General features: G+C 34.8%; 1 protein-coding gene across 8 annotated transcripts in view; it reads right to left on the reverse strand.

Moving 5' to 3' along the window:
• The window catches only part of NBEA (neurobeachin), a 511,054-nt gene that overhangs the window by 406,465 nt on the left and 77,802 nt on the right, over positions 1 to 26,787 (reverse strand). For all 8 annotated transcript variants that reach the window (XM_074914245.1, XM_074914292.1, XM_074914279.1 and 5 more), the window contains exons 2-5: positions 14,400 to 14,631; positions 8,026 to 8,126; positions 7,684 to 7,779; positions 3,984 to 4,105 (exon numbers count right to left, since the gene is read on the reverse strand). In XM_074914245.1, the coding sequence (XP_074770346.1) occupies positions 3,984 to 4,105; positions 7,684 to 7,779; positions 8,026 to 8,126; positions 14,400 to 14,631 (551 nt within the window). The remainder of the gene's footprint in view (positions 1 to 3,983; positions 4,106 to 7,683; positions 7,780 to 8,025; positions 8,127 to 14,399; positions 14,632 to 26,787) is intronic.

The raw sequence follows: 26,787 nt of genomic DNA on the forward strand, positions 1-26,787 counted from the left end.
TTACTACTGGAGTCAGAAGGTCCAGTACTGGGACCAATCTTGTTCATTAATAACCTGATGGTCAGAGTGCACCTTCAGCAAGTTTACAGCTGATCCAAAACTGGAAGGAGTGGCTGATACACCAGATAAGTGTGCAGTCATTCAGAGGGACCATAGCAGGTTGGAGAATCTGGCCAACAAGAATCTTATGAAGAACAGCAAAGGGAAGTGCAAAGTCCTGTCCCTGAGGAGGAACTGCCCCAGTCACCAGTATCTGCTGGATACTGACCAGCTGGAAATCAGCAAGTTCAGTAATGTGCCCTCATGGCAAAGGCAGCCAGTGGTATCCTGGGCTGCATTAGAAAAAATATTGCCAGCAGGTTGAGAGAGGTGATCTTTCCCCTGTCCTCAACACTGCAGAGACCACATCTAGATTGTTGTGTCCAGTTCCGGGCTGCACAGTACAAGGAAGCCATGGACATACCAGACTGAGTCCAGTACAGGACTGAACAATCAAAGCTTCTGACACATGAGAAGAGGCTGAGATATGGGACTGTTTAACCTGGAGAAGAGAATACATGTATAAATAGCTGATGGGTAGGGAGTAAACAAGACTGAGCCAGAGACTTCTCTGTGATATCCACTGAAAGGACAAGATGCAATGAACACAAACTGAAACTGATAAACTTTTTCATTGTGAAGGTTGTCAAAGACTGGTACGGATTTCCCGGTGAGGTTGTGATGTCTCCATTTGTGAAGATATGCAAAAACCTGACTGGAGAAGGTCCTCAGGAACCTTTTCCTAGCTGACATTGCTTTTCAGCATCTCTGCTTCAAATGAGTCCTCTTTGAAATTGTGCATGCTACTCAGTTATTGCTTTTAAAAGAAGATTGTTTAAAAGACAGATGACTTAACAAGAAACTGTGAAGAAAGAGTTAATTTATATGACACATTTTTCACCTAGTTGAACAGGAAAAGATATTACATGCCCAAAAGGCACACTGAAAGAAAATAAATCTTTGTTTGGTATCATCCTCTTGATGGTGGCTGTGTGTGACTTAATCTTTCACGTGGCAAAGTCTAAAATCTGCATGAAGAAGTTTAGATGGATGATTTAGTTTGAATATTTTTCCTGTTTTTAATTTATTATGGCTTTGTTTAAGCTGCTATATAAAAATGGCAAGCTGACTCCTAATTTCCTTCAGAGGCTGGCATATTCAGTTTCTATTATGTGTATTACATGCACATTACATTTACACAAACTCAATTTTGGCATTTGACTTCTGTAAGACTGACTTCTTTCTGTGGCTCATAGGAAGCATTTGCAATGTTCCACTTTGTTAGTCACAGAAGTTTTTATTTCCCACTCTTGATAAATACTCTCCTTTTACATATATTCCATAACAAGGGGTAACATAAGTAAATGAGACACTCAACTATAATTAAAGATTTGTGCATGCAGGTGTCTGTGTGTGAGATAAATCATTCATTCAGCATAGATATGCCCAAAGATTACTTGAAGAGTCTGTGCATCCAGGAAAATACCTATGCTTACTAGAGGGGTTATCCTTTATGCACTACAATAAAATAGATTTGAAAATCCATATGTTTGGGGGCTATACTTTCTCTCCATGTTTGCAAGTGGCAACAACAAAATATAAAAGACATTATTTTGGTATGTTCTGGGCTATGAAAACAGAAAAAACCTTGAAAACAAAGAAAAGCACACATCAACCATGGGGAAATATAAACTCAAAGGAAAAAAAAAAAAGTTTTCTTACTCTGCTAGACTCTTTATTTTAATCAAGCTAATAAACAGACACTATTACTATATTAAGTTACTTACTATAGGTAAATCATACTGTCAGTGGATGTCTTCTAAGCAAACATGGAATTGTTACAGTTGTAGCTAATAAGAAGTATGCTTCTTAAAAAATATTCTTTATCGAGTATAATATTAAGGTGAAACCTAGAATTATTTTGAAGGAAGAATCCGGTTTCTTTGGTAACTCGAAGGGCAGCTTTGTGGGGTTTATTTATTGACATTTAAAAAAAAAACTAATTAAGGAGAAATCTGTGTATTTAAGACAGATGTCTGATAATACGTGGTAGTTATTCTAAGCTATACCACTTCTTTGCAGCAAAGTGAATACAGGCTAGAGAAAAGGTCTAAATCAATATACTTAAAAATGGAACCAGAAGTAAACTCCCTCTGACACAAATATGAAATATCCATAATTCAGGAAAGATTAACACATGAAGGATTTTAAACTATTTCAGTGCAGAACATATGTTAAAATGTATACTCAGAAATCTTAGAATTTAATAAGAATTGTAATCACATCATAATAAACATCAGAACTACATCACGGCAAAAAATATGTACCAAAAAAAATCAAACATCTGAAGTTATTCTAACCTAATGCCATTGATGCTTCTGCATTATATCGGAATCAGAAGGAATCATATTTATCACTCAGGCTAAAGGTCTTTCTACACTACTATCCATAAGAAAAGCAGTATACAGCATGAGCTGTACAACTTTGGAGTATACTTTTCCTGTTCTGAGGCAGTAATAAATTCTCAAATAAAATACACCACCTAAAGTTACTAATTTTGTAACATACATTCTGGCTGAGAAACAAAGTAACATGTTAAATTTCTGTATGTATGTTCAGTCCTATAATTGCATTTTTTACTGTCCTTGATAGACTGAAAAAAGAAATAAAATATAGATCATACTAATAAACATAGCTATAGGCAACAGCTTGAAAAAAATCTCCATGGTAGAATAACTATAGCACTTTGCAGAAAATGGACACATGGAAAAGCATTATCACAGATGTTAATTTAGAGAAAATTTTCTTCGGAATAAACCTAAATTATTTTTAATCAGATATTTGTTCCATAAAAGGTATGAATTATTTTGGTTTTCCAAGAAAATACACAGTAAGATTTTTATGTACTGATAGTACAAGTACTTTTCTGAGACTATATCTACTGGTCCTCTCCTCAGATGACTACTAAAATCTTCTACTCTTTAATCTACTAGGAATGACTATGAAGTGAGAAGCATTACTTTTGGTTACTTTCCTCCTTGTGCTACTGCTGTTTTCCTGAGCTGATAAAACTTGATAGATCTTGCTAATGCCCAGTCCTCATCTGTCTGCACAGCTGATATACAGTCTAAGAGAATGAGAAAAGTCTACTAAACAGCAAATACATAAACAATGAACAAGTGCTGAAAAAATACCAGCATGTTCTGACACAACAGAAGGTTCCTTATTTTCCCTATTCTTTTTTGTTGTTGTTGTTCAGCTAAGACAACTATACTTGAGCAGATACATAATTAACTTCTGAAGTGAAAAAACTTTTTTCATCATTGGCCAATATAATAAACATTTTTACTACTATAGCATAATCTCTAAATATCAGAGGCTGGCAATAAGTATGTAACTATTATTTCTACGTTTATCACGAAAGCAAACTTAAGTAAACTAAAATTGTCTCTCCTGCCATTAATATATTATGAAATATAGCTTCCGTTTTTGGGAACAGGTGATCAGTGAGCCATTTTTATGTTCACAGATCTACTTTCTATTACCTCTAGCTAATGTGCAGACAGTAGGCTCTGGAGTAGAACAGATTTGTTTTGTAGTACTGACATCAGATAAGAAACTCAAACACCAAACAGAAAATATGACAATATTCTCCGTTTACAGCTCTATGAAATAATGTATTTTAAAATTCCTAAAGAAACCACCACAATAGATTCCATGGTTTATGAACAAGGCATATGTCTTCCATCCATGGATTTGTAAAATTGCAAAACAAAAAGGACATTTGACTTTTTAGTGTTTGTAGACAGTAAGCAGCCATTAAAATCTGCAGATAATTGGGGAGGGGAAAAAAAAAACATGTCAGAAACTAAAAACAGTGAGAAAGATTAACAGTTATTAGGAAGCCAAAATGAAGTGTAACTGCAGTGTTTTAAGTTACTTACCAATAGAGATAGGGTTTATCCTTATCTACATTGATATTGTTTAGTGGATCCATACGAAACCAGGTGTTAAGAGTAAACCCATTTTGATAAGGCCACTTAGCAATAGGAGGCAATGCAATTGCCTGGAATGAAAAAAAAAAAAAAAAGAAACAAAGTCAAAAAATGAATTTTTCGAGTATTGTTAAAGGTAATAGCTTTCTAAAATCCTGTCATTCTAGATCTGCAGATCTCCTTTAACTTTCAAGTATTAAATATTTTAAAAAAACCCTTCAAATAATGTTTTTAACCAAATACATTAATATTCCATCTATTTTAAAATACTTTAATTTTTAACTACATAAATTCTACCAATGGAGGACATGAAATTAAATTTGTGAACGGACAATACCAAGAGAAAAAAGTAGAAAAATTACTTCTGCAGAAATTAAACTATAAATTCAGTTTTCAGTAAGTATTCATCTCATCAATAGACTTAAACATTAAGAACAAATTAATCTCAACAGATAGTACAATAGAGATTCACTGTTAAAACTACAATATAAAAAAGGTTGTTCTCTGAGATTTAAGACCTATCAGTTTGTTTTTTTTTTTCCTGGGAACACTTAGTAAGGTAAGAGACTGAAAATTTTAAACCCATTCTCAGTTAAATACATTAATAGTAAGCCATGCCCTGGGGGAAAAAAAAAAAAAAAAAAAATTCAATATTTTATTTTTATGGGCTGACTGATTAAGAGGCTTCAGAGAACTCTATCTCTGACCCTGAATACCTGATCTAACTTTGAAGTTAGGTACTCTTTAGGGAGGAAATTAGACAAGATGAACTTCAGAGGTCACTTACAAAGTGTTTTCTATGATACCACTAAAAGATAAAACATTTTTTCCCCTCAGTAGGAGAACTATACATAAAATTAAGTAATTTAAAAAAAATAACAATTAAATGTTTGTAATAATTTAGAAATTACTGTAGAAAGTACTGATTACAAAAAATTCCTTCTCCCTCCATCAGATGAAATATAGAATATTTTACACAAAAGTAAAGGAATAATAGCCTTTAATACTACTACTTGAAATAAGTTGCATATTAATACAAAGCTGAAGAAAATAACTTTATAAATAACAATAGGATGTTATTTCTAAGTGTATCCAATTGATATTTTTCAGTTTCAGTAAAATAATTTAAACTCTTACTACACTTTAAAATAAGAAAGACTAGTTAATGAATCCATGCACTGATGGTATTGTGTTCTTATCAAAGCTATCAGCAATACTGAATGAGCACTGGCACAGGTTGCCCAGAGTGGTTGTGAAGTCTCCATCCTTGGAGATGCTCACCACCTTCAACCCTTCTGTGATTCTGTGTGATATGAGTCACAGTCAAATTTTGTACTCTGATGATTCATTCTGAAGACTACAAACATTGTATCAAACTCATTCACTGCTTAAAATAAGAATGGACATAAGTCTCTGGGCAACAGAGTCAGAATAACCACACTAGGATTCTATGCCACCATAATAAAGTATGTAAAAAAAAGGTACAGAGTGGGAATGACTTTTCATTGGGTTTATATGCAAGGCAATTGCTGAAAGAGTTTTAAGAGCAGAGAAATAGTTTATTAAGAATGATAGGGAACTCGCAGTAAATTTTACAATTAGATACAGCAGTGCACTCAGATGATGCTAGTATTTGACTAGGCAAAAGAAATAACACCAATTCTGCTGCTAGCTTCGTACTAACTGCTCAGTACTAAACATTTTAAGGAACTCCTTTGGGATATCACTCCTGCCTCCTGAGAGGGAGTTCCCCCTGCCTGAAAAGGAAAAGAGCCGTTTGATGACAAACAGGAACAACACCCGGGAATAGTACCACCACCACAAGGCGTTCTCCTAAGGAAGTGACTGCTGTGCTACTTCTACACACTGGCAGGGACATAACCCAGACATGGGCAGAGCCCTTCAGTTAGGATAGTGAAGCAGTGCTCACCAGCAGATCAGCAGACTGGTTCAGTAGACTCTTGGCTACTTCATGCTACCACTGAAATCTTGCTTATACAAGGAGCACGCACCTTATGCTGTTTCTCTGTCTGATGCCATCATTGTGCATCACACCTGGAAATCTGAAATTAGTGCTAATAAACTAAGTTTTATCCAGTCTTTTTTTCCTAATGAAGTACTTCATTGTATAGGTCATTTTGTAAGTAATCACCCTTAGTCCACTTCAGAGGATGACCTCTCTCCAGAACTTCATGCTGTAATACAACATGCACTACTCAAAAAATGCAAATTTGAAACTCATATTTCTTGATTTACAGGTGTACAGTCAATGATGACTGGTATGTGGAACAAGACCCTAACCACGGAAAGAGAAATGCCTATTGTACATTTCAATTAAGAAACTTTATGCTCCTGTAACTGATGCACCTCTTTGGACAGGAAGGAATATTTGAAATTTTTCCCCTGCAAAACGTTTTTTGAAGCTGTGATACAAAATTATATTTAAGAGAGGCATTTCATCAGGGTTTGCCTCTGAAGCCCAGAAATGTCAAAGCAGCATGTGCTCTTATAGACATTCATATTCTGCAACAGCTGTCTTGCTGCTGTATGTACTTTCAAGAGAGGTTAACTGGTTTTAATTTAGCAGTAGCAAATGAAACTCTCTCTTTCAAAACTCAGTAACTAATTCCTTACACAATACGCCCTATGCATTTTGCTGACACATCTGTCTGTGCAGCTGAATATGAAACAAGATCAAGGAAGTGATCTAGCAAAAAATAACTCAGGTGAAAACCAGTGATTTTTAAGCCAGTTTATTTCCCTGATGCAATCTGCCACACCAGCTGTATTCACACAGAACACGAAGTAGTGGTTTACGCTTAAAGAAAACTATTAGTGCTATTGAGGAAATACAATTAGAATAGCCCAAGAGAAGCTCCTAAGACCCTTCATATCCTAGCATAAAAAGACAGGGTTCTCAGGATTATTTCCCCTTAAAAGATTCCAAGTTCTACCATAAGCATGTACCATTCCATACCAGAATGGAACTGAACCTCATATATGGATTTCTCATTTTTAAGCATTTGTATTTACTGCCTTAATAATCATATGTGTATATCTGAATACAATATTTGAATTTATTTGTAGGTTTTTCTGAACATACATGCAGTGAATAGAAGAGAGAATATCTGTCTGAGAAGGTTTAGAAATGGAATACAGTTTCGTTGTCATAAGTTATCTCAAAAAGTAAAGCCAACTGAAGACTCCATTTAAATCACTGCCTTGAGGGAAACAGCTGATGGAGTTCAGACAAAACAAAAAAAACATATATATAATAAAACTTATGACTAAGCTTCCACTGTAAACTGTGATTACATGGATGAGCTCATCCCTATATTTTCCTCAAGCCTCTGCTTTACATAGCAATTACATTATTGAACTAAAATAACACTGTTTATTGGAATTTTCAGGTTTCACTTTTATGATAACTTCCCCACACAAAAATCTGCTATTTCTCATTGCATCCTCACAAGTGCAACTTCTCCACACTACAACTACCTTGCAACCCTATGGAAGGCAAGGTCTAGACTACTCAAGCATGTATTTCCCCCTCTCATTTCAAGAATTTCCAAAACCAAATGAAAGGAAACGCAAATGAGGAGCAATTTATTTGTTCTGCAAGTTATATTTTTTTTGGTTGAAAACTTACTGCAGCACTACAGCCTGGGAAGTTGAAAAAGGTATCAGGCCCATGTCTCTGTGGCATCTGATTAAGGACTGATAATAGTTTAACCGCATGTCTTGGCTGTGAAAATAAGAAAATTGCACAAAAGTCAATACAACCATTTTTGTACTCTCTAGGCTACAATGGAAACTGGATGGTTTTCAAAAAACATAGCAAATTAAAGTAATTTGTAAAATTACTTCATAAACATATGTTCAATCAACATGAAAAAAAAATAATTCAAGTTTATAAGTCCCAGGAGACAATTTATGTTAACTTCAGGCTCTAATGGAATGACACTTAATGCTTTATCTGATCACAGCTTACCCAGATTCCATTTTCGCCTCGAAGCATGCTGAACAAAAGCTTCAACTCTTTGACAGTGATGCTGTAGCTGGCAAGAACCCCCAACATATCAACTAGAAGATCTTCAAAGGAAAATAAAGTTATTCTGAACTCTGAATTTCATTGTTTTGACAAAAAAAGCTGAAAAAGTTAGTACCTTTAAAAGTAAGTATATTCACAAATTCTAAAAATCAAACTCAGTGCCTTAAATATTTTACAAAGGTTTTCATATTCAAGTTGGTTTAGTTATTTTTAGAAATAAATTTTCATATGCAGTTTTATATTTTGCATCACACTTTGAACAAAGTATCTATTAAATTTATGAAGAATTAGTTCTTCCTGTTTCACAATTCATCGTACATTATGAACAGCTTGCTCTTTTTTGTTACATACTTTTGGGATAAGGGTTTCTTCATTCCTCTAAAGTTAGCATTTTTCAAAAATTTCTGACCTAAAAGATGCTTGACATTATTCTTTAACTTAAGCACATCACACTATACTATTTGTATGGTTCCCACAGTTTTGCTACAGTAATAATGCCTCCAATTTTTACCAGAATGAAAGGCCAGAGGAAAAACAAACAAACAAACAACCAAACAAAAAAACCCACCCCAAAAAAACACAAGCAAAACCCCACAAAAAAAAACGACAGTGAGAAAACAATAAAAAGAAGCAATCAAAATTGTTAACAAATTTATGTAATACAGCTTTCATTAAAACATCTCAAAATCCATAAACTTTTAAAGTAACGACATGAAGTAGCCTGCCTTTCAGGGAATATCAGCTTTAAATTTACCTCTAGTACTTGGATCTTTATTTTATAACACAGAATTTCATTTTAAGAATTTGTCAGCTTGTGGGATACTGGACCTCACCTTACACTCCACACTTTCTTCTGTAATAAAGCACACTACTAAGAATTACCACTTCCTCTAGCAGGATGAAAACAATTTGCTTATATTCACAGACGTGGCATAAGACATTTAATTCAGAGATAAAGCAGTGTAATACAGAGTTTCCAAACCAAAAAAGCTATGACACAAGAGAACCAGCATTAACAAACTTTTTTAATCTGCTCATCAATCAGAAAATTCTCCCCATAAAAGTTGTAGAAAACATGAATAAACTTACATCTTATTTGCTACAGAAGACTACACATTTTTCTTGTTCATTAGTGAAAGGATGACTCTTACAGGTGCTGACAAAGAGTAGTCTTAAAAAGCTTCCACCCTTTTCAAGGACATTTCACATTGATATTTTGTTTTAAACCAAATCTTCTCTCTGCAAATCCCTTATGTGTGTGTTTTTGAGTAAAACCATCTATATCAATTCAACTTGTTCCACTCTGAAACCAGCTGTTCAGTGAGTGAAACTGCATGTCAGGAAAGGCAAAAGAAAAACACTGTAACCTGCAGATATTTTCAACATAAAATCTGAATATATTCCTAATATTCAAGTATAGACTTTTTTTTTTTTTTCTCCCTTTCTTTAAGGGAAGGATTTATTTAATCTTCCCTTTAAAATTAGTGCCACATTATATTTGTAACAGAAATTCTTAAGGGAAATCAAAAGAAAGCTAAGAAAACTAAACCCCCCATTCTCTTGTGATGGTGAATTCTATGACTCAGCTCCTCCTCTAGTACCTATGAGCATCTGCCCCCTTCACTGTACAGTCTCCAGCCTGCAATGTGAAGCTGGCAGTGATTGCTCATATTGTACGTGATTAGAAATTGAGAATAGTAACACACTGAAAACTCAGAAAGGGAAATCAACACAAGTGAATACCAATCTTTGTCTAACGATTTCCCAATTCTTATTTTGCATTCTTAACTTGCTTTTTAGATCCAGCTACCTCAGATTTTGCTTCCTTTAAAAAGTGTTGTGTAGAAGCAAAGCTGTGTGGTGAAAACCAGAACATCATTAAAAAAAACGTTCTAACATAGATGACAATAGTAAAAATTAATATGGTCAAACACAGAAATGATTGGCAGGTTTTTGAAATTACAGAACATGTGCTGCTTTGTTTCACTGTTATAGCCCTGTACTATATGGCACAGATAATTTCTTATTTCTACTGAAGATGTTGAGAAACCACAGATATTGGAAACACATATTTATAAATAATGAATAAAACATTGATGGAGAGAAATAAATGTAAGCTCCCTAACAATGTAACTCTGGGTAAAACAAAGAAATGAAGCTCAGTAGGTAACAAGTAAAGACAAAGCAAAGAACATCTGTGGAAGCTGAAGCACTTAATGCTACTTAAAAATATTGCTGTAACACCTTTAAAGAAAGTTTGCTTCTTGTTTCAATCTAACAAGACTTCAAAAGAACTGTACTCTATTACATAGCTTTATTCATAGTTATTAGAAATCTCATATAAAAGAGTCCACATCTGGTCTATAAAACCTAATAATCCACTCATCTGTAAATGGACAAAGGTCACAAAACATACTACAATTAGGTTTTTTTAATTTTTGCCTAATTTTTTTATATTAAATAAGATCTCATATATATATATATATATCTGGTATCTATGACCTCATTTCAGAAACATGATTGTGTAAAATAGTAAGTGCAGAAGAAGAAAACAGGCACCATTTCTCATATTTAATGCATTTCTAAAATGCACTGAATGCAACAGATTTTATTTCTGTTAATGGCAGCTTCTGTCTACTTTCATACTAAGCAGTTTATATATGATCTATAAATTAACCAGAAACCTTGAAGGAATGTTTAATTCAGTCATAGAATATGAAAATACAATTATAAAAGAGCCTGCCTATCTTTCAAATAACAAAGCACATATCAAAATGAATGGTATGGTATGGCATTATCTTTAGAAGACGTATTAAACAGCATTGGAAACGCAACTTATGGAAAACTACCCTCATGACTCCTTAACCTTTTAATAACAGACAGCCATGACATTGTGAATTTTACCTCTGTTGGTGAAGTAAATTAATTTCTATAGGTTGGCAACACAGATCGTGATTATTTTGCAGTTTTATGGAACCAGTTGAAAGATAAATGCTTGTTAACAGCCCATTAATGACAGAGCAGTCAAAACCTAACACTGTTGCTTAAAAGCTAGGAACTGTTTCAGTGCTGAAGAATACATCTCCAGCAATTTTAGAACAATTACCTACAGCATCACAACAGAACTGCGGGAAATAAAATGGGGCACAAGGGAGGCATATCCACTCTGTATGAGTTCAGGCTACTCTCTCATCCAGCATTCAGACTTATTTGAAGGTACTACAGACACACTAGCCCAAAAGATGCCTCAGAGCAGATGATCTGCTTCACTACTAATCACCTGGAAATAGAGAACTGTAAAAAGTGAATCCCTCAAGGAAGATCCTGTGCAGCTGTTAAAAAAACAAAAGTGCCAATCGCCTATGCAATTATGCAGTAATCTTTTTGCCTTAACCATTGATAAAGTGGCTGACCATCCTCTATCTTAGTAGAGCAGACTATCACAGTACAAAGATGACTTCTGACAGGTGGTGCTTCTGAAAAGCAAATTAGAATAAAAGTGGCAACGACCCCATTTGGATTGCAACTGAGACTTTCAAGGTGATTAAGCTTTTATTTTGGCCACAGAATCTACAAAATCTCAAGAAGATATTTAAAGCGCTGAGAAGTCTCATGAATCTGATAGTCTTCATCTAAACAGAAGTTCTCACTGCAAAAGATTTGGTACATGTTTATTTACTGTTGTCTTACTTTCATAAAACCAGAGAAGAGTGGCTTCAGACTGAGACTTCTCCTGAAAGTGTGCTGTCAGAACATAAAACAGAGATTACGCCTGTATTGTCTATTTAAACCTTATCTAGGTCTAATTGCAGTGTTTCACAAAGGAACAAGTGAGATCCCCTAAAAACAAAAAAATAACTCCCCAAAAATCCTAAAAAAACCAAAAAGCTGTATCCTTTACAGATGATAAAAGCCAACTGCAAAACACTGGGCTGACCGAGTACTAGCAACTGTTTTGGGAAGAAAGTGGTACTAACTTATTAGAATAAGCACTAACACAGCTCTTGTTCTAAATAGCTTCCCCGAATGTTAAAAATCATTTTGCCACAAAATTTCTTACTTTATTCTCTGGGTTTGGAAAGATCATAAACATTCCTGGGGCAAAACAGTTCTACAGTCATCTGATGTCAATTGTGACCTCAGCATCTGCATAGCAGATTAGGGAACAGAGATACTGCATTATTTGTCACTGATTTTGTCATCAGGTGCCTACCACTGAACTAGTTATTACATGACCATATTTACTACTTCTGACTTATTATCAATGTTGTTGACATTTGTAAAAGGGTGGTGAGGTGCTCACAGAAATCAAAGATAAAAGCAAAATTACCAACTTGGTTGTTTCCGTGTCTGTGTCAGAAAAATTCTCAAACCCCCCACATTCTCATCTATTTACAGTTATCAGAGAAAGAAAGACCCTACAAAGCGTGATTCTGTCAAATCCCTGCTCATGACATACAGAAGACTATTCTGATACACATAGCAGAGCTAAAATGCCATCAGAATTCCAAATTTCAGTTTTGTTTTTAAATTAAATATGTGCTCTCAAAAGCAATCTTACTGATGTCTTTTCTGCAGAAGGTCTTTTTCTGAAATACTGTGTGACCACTCAGAAAAAAATTAATGGGGTAGAAGCTCCCTTAATTTTTTTATTAACGTACTACCCTTGGCCTATATTAACAGTTGTAAATTCAGAGTGATTTTTCAGTTCTTAGATGCTCCTTGAAGCCAGATCCTATACTCTTGATTTCTGACTTCTACAATTAGTGGAGCATTTTTAAAAATTTCTCTCTAATGGGAATATCATTACAGTTATATATGCCACATACAGAAGTATTATTTAGGGGAGCTTAAACCAGACAAATTTTATTGGTATGACTACTGATGGCTCATTATTTCCATGAGTGAAACCCAAAAAAATTTCATGATAGAAATGTTTTCATCAACTAATATCTTATCTTTAAATTGGAATAAAACAGAATCTGTGCACTTAGACGATTCTGACATATTTACACGTCCTGCAAAACAAAGTATACTTGGCTAAAGCCACTGGCTTATCAAGCTGTTGATCTGTTATACTTCAGTCTGAATCTCGCAGTACAATATTTAGCATAACACTTCTGGTTTTAGCATTTACAGATATATTTCTAATAAACAAAATATTTCTAATAAACAAAGCGTTTGCTAAGACTTGCTTTGAAAAATGGAATGCAGCTTTTTCAAATAATATTACAGATACTTTTATACTGAAAAAAAGCCAAGGACAAAAAGATTCCTGAATAAGCCAGTTTTCATGCTGGTGTTACCCTTCTCTTGTTTCTGGTCTGAAATCCTTATTGGTTTCCTGTTCCACAAAAGCCTACATATGTCAAGAATCAGATTATCAACTATAATCTTACAATTACAGAGAAGACAAACCTCTTCAATCTTTCAAAAATGCCTCATAATTTAAGCATCCTACTATCAGTCCCAAACTATACAAAAATTAAGAACCGCTTTCACACTTAGTTGAACGATACTGACTGGTTTAAATTTCTCCCCAAGAAAAGTAAGTAGTAGATAAATGCTAATCAGATACAGCTCTCAGCTGCTGTACTTTAAATGTGATACTCTAACCAAGTAATTTAGGATTGCAATCCTTACCCTACTATTGAGAAGACATAGGATGGATTAACATAAACTCCTTCAAAAGTATTCTGAAAACCTTAGCTGTGCAACAACATAATCACTTATTTTCAGTAATCAAAGTATGTTATTTTTTTAATGCTGTAAAAAAGTTATAGGACATTAAAAAATGTATAAATCTGAAGAGATATTATAGGGAGCACAACTATACATTATGAAATAATTGTTTAATATAATCCAAGTGTCCAGCATTTAAAGCTATGAATAATTTCTGATATGCTGTCAGATGTAGGTTATGTTTAAAGTGGATCATAATAATTCTAACATCTGAATAATTCAGAATGATCAATGCATTTAAAAACCAAAATACTACCTTGAGAGTTAAGAAGTCCAACATGTACTGTTCTTAATTATGTTCAAAATTGGTTTTTTTAATCACTCAGATAACATTATTTTCTGAGATGAAGTAACAGGCAGTTATTTTAAACAATGTATCTACACATATTTTAAACTAAGAATACATTTTTGTCATTTTTCTGAAACTGATAAAAAAGTGCTCCTGACTCAATAGCAGTACTAACCAAAATAACACTTTAAGTAAAAAACAAGACATCTCAAACCCTTTCATAATCTCAAAATTCTGACAGTTCAAGAATGTAATAATTATTTTATCAGTTGGCAATTTATACCTGCAATCATGTCGTCCACAGTACTCATCTTCAGCAGTACCTGCTCAATTAAACCAACTTCCGTGCTAGTCTGTAAATTACGGACACTTTTACGTAGAATTGCTGTGAACATACTCCAGATTTCTGCTTGGCACGTTACATCACAGTGCTCCAAAAGCTCTGACATGCACGTAATGCTCTCTGCATCCTGGATTATAAAGTTCATCTCTAGATCAAATTCGCCACCAACCAGCTACAAAAGAAAACAAGAGCAGCATTACAATGTGAAATACACAGTTTACTGTCTTTCATATCTTTATTGTGACCAACACTAACTATTTTTTGCATGACGACAGAGGTAATTTTGATAAACTCACAGCCATGATCTGTAAGACAGCAAATTAATAATAATGCTATGCAAAACATATCTTGTACAAAATATATACACTAATATCATAAAATACTACCTTCAATTTTATGATAGTGCTGAATACAACACTTTCATAAAATAGAATCAAAAGTTATTTTAAATATTCTTTCCTATAAAGTAATTGAAATGGCAGCCTGGCCCAGAGAGATGTAGTGCAGAAGCTGAGGAACCTGGAAAGCTCAAAAGCAGCTGAGGCTTTCCCACAGTTCTCTGAAGAGAAATTTGCCTATTCAGAGATAAAAAGACACCGATAATAACTTAGCTATGTTTTCTTCCGTATAAGCCAACATTTGCCCTTAGTTACATGTTTGCAAGGCCTTACTGCCCTTTCCATTGTACCACAAAATAGTCATGCAGTCATGCTCAGAAACAGAATCAGTGACCTGCTGTGGACCAACGCAAACATGGAAAACTTGCTTAATTATATCACAGATCAGTTCATCATGTGGCCAAGGAAGCCTACTGCTGGTGCAAGGGAGAGACAGCACTGGGAGAGGAACAAGCACTCAGATGAAAATGATTTAACAGCAGTACTGATCAAAGTCCAGCCTGACTTCTATCTACCCAGATACTTGCAAAATGCTATCCAAGGCGCTGAGCTCCAATGAAACGGCACAAATACCAGGCACATTTTAGGAGAGGCGGGGCGAGGAGGGAATTAGCAAAAATTTGCAGAAGATATAGTCAAGATCAAGTATATCTTAAGGAATGGAATTCACCAATTTCAATCAGTCACTTGCGTAACTTAAAAAAGATTAACTCAAAACACCTTGCTGCACTGAATGTGAAACTCGGTTCAAAAAATCCAATCCCCTTTCAATTTTCCATTCTGAAGGAAACAAAGCCTGACTCATGCATCCTACTTTACCCTAGCAACCTTGAAGAATTTTGAAAGCACCACTGTTAAATTTCAGTAACTGCAAATCTATTACCTAATTCAGAAAAGCAAACAAACAGAATAAATCAATTCTAAAATAATTTTAAGGCATTATTTTCTACTTGTCTCAGGAAGTTATATAATTACAATTGCAAGAATATGTTTTAAATTGAAGATATTTTTAAAAAATCTATTATAAGTGTATAATTTCAAGAGTCACTTTTAATAGAAAGCTATTTCATTGCCTATTTAAAAGCAGTTGGTATTGCCTTCAGATTAAACTGCTAACAAGAAGCTGAAAAACTATGCAAATTTTTTTTGGATGGTTAAACCTATCCAAATATTCAAAGTCTTCTTTCCCACCCAGTCTTCAGACAAAATTAATGCAACTAAGCAAGGACTTGCTTTGGCTTCTGCCCTAATTCATACTTTTCATCCACTTACAAATTACTTTTTCTCTATCAATTAATTGCTAATAACCAATTTATAATTTTCTAACATAAAAGCTTCTAATATACTAAATATATAAAATGACTACCTCAGTTCTCCTTAGACATTTAATTACCTTCAAATAAAACTATTATCATAAATATGATTAGTATTTTGGTTTAGAACTTGTGACTGCATATCATATATTTGCATATTTGGTAAACACATAATGTGTACCCAGGACAGGCAATAAAATTGTCAAAATTAGAAGCACAGTATTTCTATGGTCATTCTTTAGATTCATGAAATAGTTTTACAGAGGGAAAACACACTTTTCAAGAAACCTAGGTGGAGTTTCTGTTTCTGAAAACAGCAGTAACTGGTGCACACTTCACCAGCCATCTGGGCTGTTTTTTCAGATATCTCTCCACCTGGACAAGCCTCACTGAGATTATCATAAAAACACACAGAGGTAAGCCAGGCACCTGTAGAAGACATTCAGTTAAACTCTGTTATATCCTTTTCCTGAGATGAAAGGAAGGACCTTCTGGAAGTATCTACTTTGTCCCATTTCTTTCCATGTAGGAAATCTAGGACGAGAAATCGTATCTGTGGAGTCTCCATCCTTGGATATATTCAGAAGCCATCTGGACACAGACCTGGACAACTGGTTCCAGTTGGCCCCGCTTGTGCAGGAGGGTTGGATCAGAGAATCTCCAGAGATCCATTCCAACTTCAACAATTCAAAGATAATATTTCAATATACAACTTTCATATACTAATTTTAGTGAGATGAATCCCACCATTTGTTTTTGGTAATAGCTGGACCTAAAAGCAAGGAAAAAACTAGTAATATTTTAGTTAGAATACAGAGGTTCAATACAGACTGAATACCTTTCCTTGTACCCTATTCATTATAAAATTCTTGCTAATGTAAATTAACATAGATGGTTAAAACAGACTAAAATAATCCAAACTGTATTTTCTTGCTAATGTAAATGAATATACTAATATGTAATACTCAAAAGACTGAAATAGAGCTCACTGTATCAGTCTGAAGTGATGGGACATTTCAGTACTATTAAAAACAAGCTGTCTCTATATAAAACTTCTCAGCGAATCTGCTTCAAAAAATATCCCAAGTATGGAGAATCTTCTACTGGGCTATAGACTATCCAGTAGGTACTACAACTATTTTACTTGTCCATTTGACAGCAAGAGATTTATAGTCCATCAGAGTGACTGCTTATTATTAAAAGAAAACTGATTTGCCCTTAACTGCAATTTAAGCATATTTCAGCCAGTAACAATGATCATAAAAATCAACTTCTTCAATAAAAGAAACAAAATAATGATCTAATTAACATTGATGGTAAAAATTTAAGAAGGTGGGGAAGGGTTACTTTTTTAAAGTAGTCATCCTAAAAATTAACAGTCCTAAAAATCTTAAATCCTAAAAATATTAACAGTCATGATAAAAAGAAGCCTAAGATGACAAGGAAAATCTAAACAAAAATGAAGTGAGTACACAGAAATAAATGATCATGGTTAAAGCAACCTCCTCTGCTTTAAAACAGAAAAGTAAAATATAATTCAGCTAAGAAGTAGAACATTCACTACAGAAAAAAACATTTCTGCACCTGCATTTCCCAAGCAAGTGACAGTAGGTAAAGAGGAATAGCCATTCACAACAGAGGGAGGTTATCAGTGGAGAACCACAGTGATAATGAGCTGGTAACATGTGTGGATACTAATGAAAGGACAAAGTTTGCTGTAGTGCCAAAATCATTAAATGCATTTAAAAACCACCAAATACTGAAGGCGGAAAAGATTTCTTTGATATTAAGTGGCTGGGCAACAACATATGAGTTCAATGTTAGTATATGCAAAGTAATACCACTTTATTATAGTTTTACTCATATATAAAAAAATGACAGGCTGTCAAATCTGCTATTATCAGCCAGAAAAGAGATATTGGAGTCCCCGTGGGTACTACTTTAAACAACTACACCACATTACAAACTGTCAATAGGCAAATGTAAAAACTCATCACGAATTTACAACTTCATAACTTGGGTAAAGTTCTGGATGCAATACCACACACAAAAAAGTTAAACCATACTGTCATAAAGTAAATTATTTTTTAATATAACATATGGAAGGTCTCTGTAGTAAGACAAATTTCAGCTAGAGTCCAATAATAACACTAAGATAGAAATCCTTACAGGAGCCAGCATACCATACCACAAATCAGTGCTTTTTCCATATCATAGATCTGAAATACACTCTTTTTTCTTATGTCAAATACTCAGTCTTTGCATTCTTCTAGTGAACATTTAATATTCAGTGAAGACAATGCTTTCACTGTGATTAAGTATCCTGAATTATTGCTTGTACTTTGTCAAGATCATGTATCACTTTTAAACTATTCTGCATCTTTCACAGCACATCTGTAAGAAGTGAAGCAGCAAACTAATGTTCAGATCATGGTTCCAAGCCAGATGAATATGGCCAACAAACATAACTCCTCCTGAAGATATAACGAACCGGCAGTTCTAAGCAAATTAGGCTGTCTTCCCTATACTGAGGTTGTTTACAATGACAGGCTGACACTCCTTGCAAATTGCTCCAAGAGCCTATCTTAACCTACACCAAGAACCTATCTTAACCTACACCACAATCCTCTAAAGTAGATGCACTACTCAGAATCTCCATTTTTCTGAATACTGTGGACATTGCTTAGTAAGATTATGCCATTCATTATGCTATACAATAAAAGTGTTTCTTCCTAAATTGCCACATCTATGCAGAACTTAGGCTGGTCTTTTACAACCTTTTCTTCTAGAATAGATGTGAAATAGAGTTGTCTACATATGTCTGATAGTATATTCAGATCAGTTCTCAAAATAGAGTGAAATATGTGCGGCTGAACATCTAATTGTTTACTTGTGAAAATCTGAATTTTTCAGGATCAGATTCTTCAAAACTACTGCTTCTATTATTTGAAGCTACTGCTTCAAAACAAGTTCTGAGGAATGGATTGAAATGAAGAGAGAATAGAATAGTATAGTTACAGCTGGAAGGGACCTACACTGAATATCTAGTTCAACTGCCTGACCACTTCAGGGCTGACCAAAAATTAAACCGTGTTATTGAGGCCATTGTCCAAATGCTTCTCAAACACTAACAGCCATGGTCATCTCTCTAGGAAGCCTGTTCCAGTGTTTGACCACTGTCTCAGTAAAGAAATGCTTCCTGATGTCAAATCTAAACCTCTCCTGGTGCAGCTCTTAACGATTCCCACACATCCTGTTCCTGGATATCGGGTAGAAGAGACCAGCACCTCCCTCTTCACTTCCCCTTCTCAAGAAGCTTCAGAGAGCAATGAAGTTTCCCCTCCAGCTTCTTTTCTCCAATAACACATGGCTTCTCCACTTGAAAATTGATCAAATGAACACAGAAGAAAGATGGCAGTCAAATGGAACATCAGGATTATAATGCTACTCAATGGCAAAAAAAGTCAAAGAAAGCTGAGGTCAGAACTTATTCTAGGAGGATTTTATAAAAAAATACATGAAGACATGAAGATTTTTCAACACAATTTCAACTGTGATTAAAAAACCCCAAACAACTCCCAAGCATAAGGATCTTAAGAAGTGCATGAGATGCAAAAAGATATTTTAGAGGCATTTGGTATTTTTTTGATTAAATGAAAAACATGAATGCTCCCTGCTAAAGAAAGAATTACACAGTAATACATATACACGGTAACAACGATAAAATGTGAAAATCTGAACTACAGGAAGATCAAATAAAACATTTTTCTTTGCAATTATTTTGTTAAATGTCTACAACAAAATCAAAGGTCCTTATTGTAACCCCTTTTTTCCCTATCTACATTAACAGACTTGTATTTTATGTGTTTGTCTTGATCAAAGAAAGTATATTAGAACTATATAAACCAAATTCTTCAAACATTTTAAATACCTAAATTTGCTGTTCATTGCCATCAAATAAACACTTCTTTCTAGGTTCCTTCAAGTTTGATTCCTATCTGCATTTTTTAAAACAAAAATCAAGAATATAAATTCCAGAATAGCAGGCAGAAGTGCCACTGAAAAACTGAATTATCGCAATGGTATAATTACTTCAACCCTAACAACATCCAGGTTTGATCTGCACCAAGGCACTCCTTTTTTCCGTCTCCTAATTAACTGTCACAATTGCTCTACCTTTTCTAAAGCCAAGAATAAACGATGGCATATCACAATCAACATGACAACCATTCTCAACTGGGTTGGACTAGTTTGTGAGAACCAATTCAGATTAAAATATATACATATATGATTAGAATAAACAATCTTGCCTTGTAAATATAGGAGGAAACCACTTTGGAAACAAAACTATTAATTCTCTTTCACTCTCTGATGTTCATGTATCTTTCTAGGAATTGCAAAGAGGCTGACTTGGCTTTTGGCACAAATTTCCATAGGGGAATAGGTGGAAATAACCAGCTGGGATAGGAGTGAGAATCTTAAAAACCCAAATTAATTAGTTGTTTTAAAAATCAAATGAGCAAACTTTTTACCCTTGAAGTCATCACATAACATTTGTGAATAATTCTTGTTCAAACTGAAACATCTTTTCTACAAAACAGCTTTGAATTGACTTCATAATCACCAGTCAGACAAAATCCATCCAATCAGAGCTACTGCTTCTATTATAAAGATAGGACTCCAATTCAAGCATTAAAACACAGTAGTCTGACAAAAGCTGTGTGGGCCTAGGCAGAAAAAAAACCCAAGTAACTGTCTTCTGGTGATTAACTATATAACTAAACCATTAACTTTCTAAACAATTAATTCAGGTGTTTAGGAAGATTCTCCTTCACCTGCATGAATGAAGATTTATTTAGGTAAAAGTGTTTAGAATTCTAAATGAAATAAATTACACTTTTCAGTGACAAGTATGTGTGTTGATCATATGCACTTGTTAACACAAATGGAGAAAAACACAGGTAACAAAAACTTAAAGCAGATATTTTCTATAACTTGTAGAGATTAATCTCTTTTTTTGATTATTTTATTTTTAAATGTTTAATTGTTGAGTGAAGTTATTTAGAGATCTGAATTACAGGTACGTGTATCCGGGTAATTTTCAAAATTCTCTTTACCAACAATGGAAAGTAAAAGGTGCTTCTGGGAAGTGATTAGCCTCACTGGTTTTAGAGGCAACATTAGAATGAAATAAATCTTTCCTTGGGAATGTAGTACTTTTCACTGTCTATAAAAGGACAACTAGTTCAGATATGCACATCTAAAGTTATGTCAGATTAATCATACCCAGTGTACTTACAGTATGGTTTATAAGCAAATGACAGCATTAAAAAGACTGATTCTCACGTGAATCACTAAAACAGCATATAATTCTCCACATTACCATATGGCTTTTAAGGGAGCCTTCATTCATTTTAGCCTCAAAAACATTTTTATCCTGAAAAATGTATAGTATGGACACAGCAGAGTGCCACTGGGGGAATGCTACCCAAGAAGTTTATTGACAATTTTAAAGTATTCTGAGAAAAGAAAATAATTTAAATGTCTTTTATACCTGCTGAGAAAATACAAATGAAGTAACATGTTCAGCTTCGCTTCTGGTATTTTCAAGCATGAGCTTGTTATTAGGCAAGCTTAAAAATTTTCAGTGAAAGATTTACCTTTAATTTCTTACATTTTCTTTTGGGAGAGGAGGGCAGTCCTGTAGGTTTGTGTACTGCCTCTGGCTGAGATGGAGTTAATTTTCTTCATGGCAGCCCATATGGTGCTGTGTTTTATGTCTGTGACTAAAACAGTGCTGATAATACACCAATGTTTTAGCTACTGCTGAACAGTGCTCACACAGTGCCAGGGCTGCCCATTTCTCCCTCTGCCCTCCCTGCGAGCACGCTGGGGGTGGGAACAGGTTGGGAGGGGAACAGCCAGGACAGCTGACTCCAACTGACCAAAGGGATATTCCATGCCATCATGCTCAGCAAGAACACTGGGGTAGTCTTTACAAACCAGGGGTTGTACAAAGACTGGCTGGGCATCAGTTTGCTTGTGGGAGGTGACACGTACACTTATTAAATTTCCTTTACCTCAAGCCATGAGGTTTTTCTTGCTTTTGCTCTTTTGATTCCTTCCCCCATTGCACTGGGGGGTGTGCATGTGGGAGTAGCTAGGGTAGCGGGTGCTTATTTGCTGGCTGCTATCAACCCACCATGGTCTAAAACTTTTGGCTTCTGTCCTCAAATTTACTTCACATGGTTTTGCCCACTGAGCAGCACTGCTCAATTCAGTGAACTCTAATGAATCTTGTATAAGTGAACTTCACAAAGTGCTGAAGTGGAAAACCGTAAATTACACAGTGACAAACCATAATCTGATACAGCAAACTTTGCTTAAGTGTATAAGCCAAACTAACCTTGAGCATAGCCTGCTGAGTTCTTCCGAAAACATCACACTTCAATGTTTGTCTCAGAACAGCAAAACCCAAAATTTTCTGAATAAACTATAAAACATGTTTATTCCCTATTTCAAACAAGCCTGCATGTTACACCAGTATTATATAGGGAAAGCATTTCATCATGCCCTTCCCCATCCTACAGTCATTTTCTGTAAGTCAGTAGTTTTGATAATACCTACAGTTTTTCTTCTTTTTTTAGACTTCAGATATTTTTGCCAAGCATGAAGAGAAACAATAAAAAATTATTTGAAACGCTTGGAAGATAATATATGTTGTGAAAGAACAAAGGCTCTATAAGCAATGAAGATTGACTTTGTACTTACCAATGTCCTCCTGTTGTCATTGTTACCTGCCTCAGGACATCAGCTTCCTTGGGACATAAACCAGGTAGAGCCAGTAAAAATGATTACAAGAACTGTCTACTTTCTTTTAATTTCAGGAAGGACAGTTCTAAGTCGCTGGCACCAGCAGTAAGATTTTCTACAATTAAATGACAAAGCTAGCAACTGTCAAACTGAAACCACCTCTGTTGTAAAAAAATTACACATAGGTTTATTAGGCACTATTGCTGCTTTATTTTAAAAAATGTATTGTTATCTAAACAATCATCCTGCAGTTTCACATGGCAAAGCTGGTACAATGCAGCTCTAATACATTGCTTAAAGGGGGTGTGAACTTTCATCTTTGGAGGGTTTTCCAAAGGTAAAGTCACAGACAGTGTAGACAGAGGTAGTTACAGACACGAGGTATATGTCTGTCAGGACCCATCCAGTCCAGTCCTATGATTCCAGTACTCTCCAAGTCCCAGAAGAAATGTTTGCTCATGTGGTAAGCCCTGCAACATAGTAGTTGTCAATATTTATCTCATGATAATGGTAATACTTAAGTAATGACAATGGTAATATTAAGTCACTTCAGCAAGCTGTCCCAAAGAAACACCCTATAAAGGAACAGTTTCTGTGTATTTAAACTGTTACACATGTATTGAGATATTGTTTCAGAGTCTGTCAATTTTTAGTATCAAAATTATAAAGTGCTTTGATGTAAGAAAGGGAATAAAAATAATTTTGTTGTGCTGCTCAGAAAACCTGTCCCCTGTACTGAGTCCTGATTAGTGTGATTTTTTTTTTATCATGATGAAGTGTTGAAATTCTTTGGCTGAAACCTCATGGCAAAAAACAAAACCCTGATGGATAGAAATGTCAGTCTTATTTAGTTTAAAAAGAGCACAGCATTAAGGCATGGTTTGAACTGTATTTGTTACAGTAGAAATGCTGTAGTACTGCAGTATATTAGAACTGCTGTAACATATATAACATGTAATTATCCAGGTCAGATTAGTTGAGTTTTACTAACTTGCTCCTCTTATAATAGAAATATCAAGTAGAAATTCAGAAAATAAAATACCAAAGATGTTTCAATGGAAAAAAAATTCACAGGACTGCTTTTCTAAATGGGGCACAGATCTAAAAGTCAAATCAAAAGAAAAATCTTGTAGAGGTATCTTAGGAACATGTCAGAATTAGAATTATGGGTACACTGTTATACCATATTCCACATACCAGTGTTAATGTAACTATGCAGTAAACCAAAGCATCGAAAACAGTAGATCAACTGCAGTCAAGTATACTTACAAGTGTCAGTTACACTCAGATACACCACAAGTCTGCATTAGAGTTAACAGTTTAATAGTTTGCAAAGAGAAAATTTTAACACCTCCCCCCTGCTTTTTAAACACATACTTGACAAAGCCAGACCTTTCCTACGTATCCTAAGCAGAGGGAAAAAAGAAACCACAAAAAATATAGAGTGGGCTTTTTGGCACAAAGTTCTCTAGATGTTTCTTACTTCACTGTAAAGAACTCTTGATCTTGGAGTAGGACAGAAATTAGTCTGATATAGTTCAAATGCCGGCCATCATATCTAAAAGCTTCATTAGCACAAGACTGTAACTCCTTGACAGAAAAAGTCCTACCTCAGAAGGAATGCAAGAGGAGAGTTTTAAAGTGTGACACAGGACAAATTTTACCCGCTTATAAGAGCTGGAAGAGCAACCCAGTCACTCCTGTCAGAAATTAAGACGGATAAAGGCATTTTAGATACAAGTATCTAATCCAAAACACAAAACCAGTCTAGTGTTCCTGTGTCACCAGGAGACTCTCTTCCCATTTATTACACCAACATCCAACAGACCTTTCTGAGCAGAATAGGAGCTTTTAGTTCAAGATGTTGAACCTAAACACTGAAAAACTGAAAACTGAACTTGCAGGTTTATTTTCAGCAAAGTAAAATCAAAACTATTCTCAAGCTTGGAACTAACTTGTTTCACTTTGTTTGGTTTAGTTCCTTTTATATATTCCTTTTGATCTAGACTTGAACAAACAAAGATCTGCCTGTTAAATAAGGGGACATCCTTACCTCAAAAAAGGGAGTAGTTGATGACCATTTACTTTAATATGCAAAACTAAGTAGCTTAGGTTTGCTATGTCTGTGAAAGCAAAAATTCAAAATTTATTTTTATGGACTATATATTGATAAATGAACACAGCTTGAGAAACATGAAACACGTATTACTAAACAGATATTCCTAGTTCATTTTGTTCATAATAATTCATAGCTCATTTTTGGCTCTCTTCTCTCACAAACTTCCCTTTAAGCTCAAGATACAGAGGCAAGTACAGTATAAGCTCATGACATGTCTAATAAGCTTCTAATTTCCAGATTTCAATAACCAGTTATATTTTAAAACAAGTTCTTTGGTGGTGCTTTGGCGTTGTGCTTTTTTTTTGTTTGTTTTTGCTTTAACCTGTCTTGTTTTGTTTCCAAGACAGAAGAGAAGCAACAGCAATTCAAAAAACTGAGAGTTACCAAAGTCACAAACCAAACGTATTTCGCAACTCCTTTTGTAGCCTTTTCTAGCCTCTTCTGCACTTACACAGGCAAATCTAGTAAGTCACCAGCATCCCTTACTTATTTTTCAGCCATTTACAATTTAGCAATTTACAAATTTCTTTAGGGTGGCATAAAAATTTCAAACTTTTTCAAGAGTCACAAGGTATATGTACTTCTTTTTAAAAGTATTTTGAATAATGTATTATCTCTGTAAAGCAAACCTTGCAGAGGTTTAATATAGTTATCAGAGAACACCACCAAAAGAATTGAAAGACTAAGAAACATTAAACTTTCAATAATTACACATTACTTTTAATTGAATTTGTACTGCACAACTAACAGTGTCACACAAAATGTTTGTGCAGACAGCAGTATATGTTTTTAAAGAAAAGAGCTGAAAAATCCTACAACGCACACTCCTGCTTCCCCAAGTTCACGTACAGAAGTAAGAGAATGTATTTCCTATAAATACTAATAGATTATTTTAGTCAGCAGAAGTCTCCAGTAAATCAAAACATTTGGGTTTTATTTTCACAGATAACAACATTTGTTATTATTCAAATGTACTTGTCAAAGCTGCTTTCTTTTTTTTTTTTTTTGTTAACACACAGAGCCATTCTGTGACTAGAATAAATTGCAACAATACAGTTAATAAAATTTTAGTCTTGGAAAATGGTGGATTTTATTTCAGAATAGTCTGTGGGATGGTTCCCAGGCACATCAAGGACACAGAAAGTAATTATAGAAGAAAAATATGATAAAGGATGTTAACCATGAGAATTGTAGTGTATGTTTTACCTACACACTTTGGCTAAGATCATAAAAATAGACACATAGCTTCAGGACAAAGAGCTACCTAGCCCACTATCTTCTTCTAAACAGCCATCATGTATCAACCCTTGGTCTGTAAATACGAAATGAATAGCCTGCAGGCTGTCTTACTGTCTCCTTTCCCACGAGGTAATTGGAGAGGCAAAGTGGCTGCACTCTGCTGGCACTACCTGATTTTCCGTCACTATTTAAGGAGCCTTCTTGCATAGCCCTCCCCATTAGCACATTTTCTGCAAGCTCCTACTGGACAGAGCAGGCTGACTTTCCCCAACCCAGGGCCTCACCTTTGTGCTCTGCATCGCCTGCAAACTCATACAGTATAACCTCTCACTCGACAGCCATTACAAAGCAGGTCTCTATCCAATACACTCTAACGGGACAGACAGCATTATATCCTGTGTCCTTCCTCAGAACCTATGGAGAAACATATCTCCCTAACTACGTGT

The sequence above is a fragment of the Athene noctua genome, chromosome 1 (assembly GCF_965140245.1).
Source record: "Athene noctua chromosome 1, bAthNoc1.hap1.1, whole genome shotgun sequence".
NCBI classification, from domain to species: domain Eukaryota; kingdom Metazoa; phylum Chordata; class Aves; order Strigiformes; family Strigidae; genus Athene; species Athene noctua.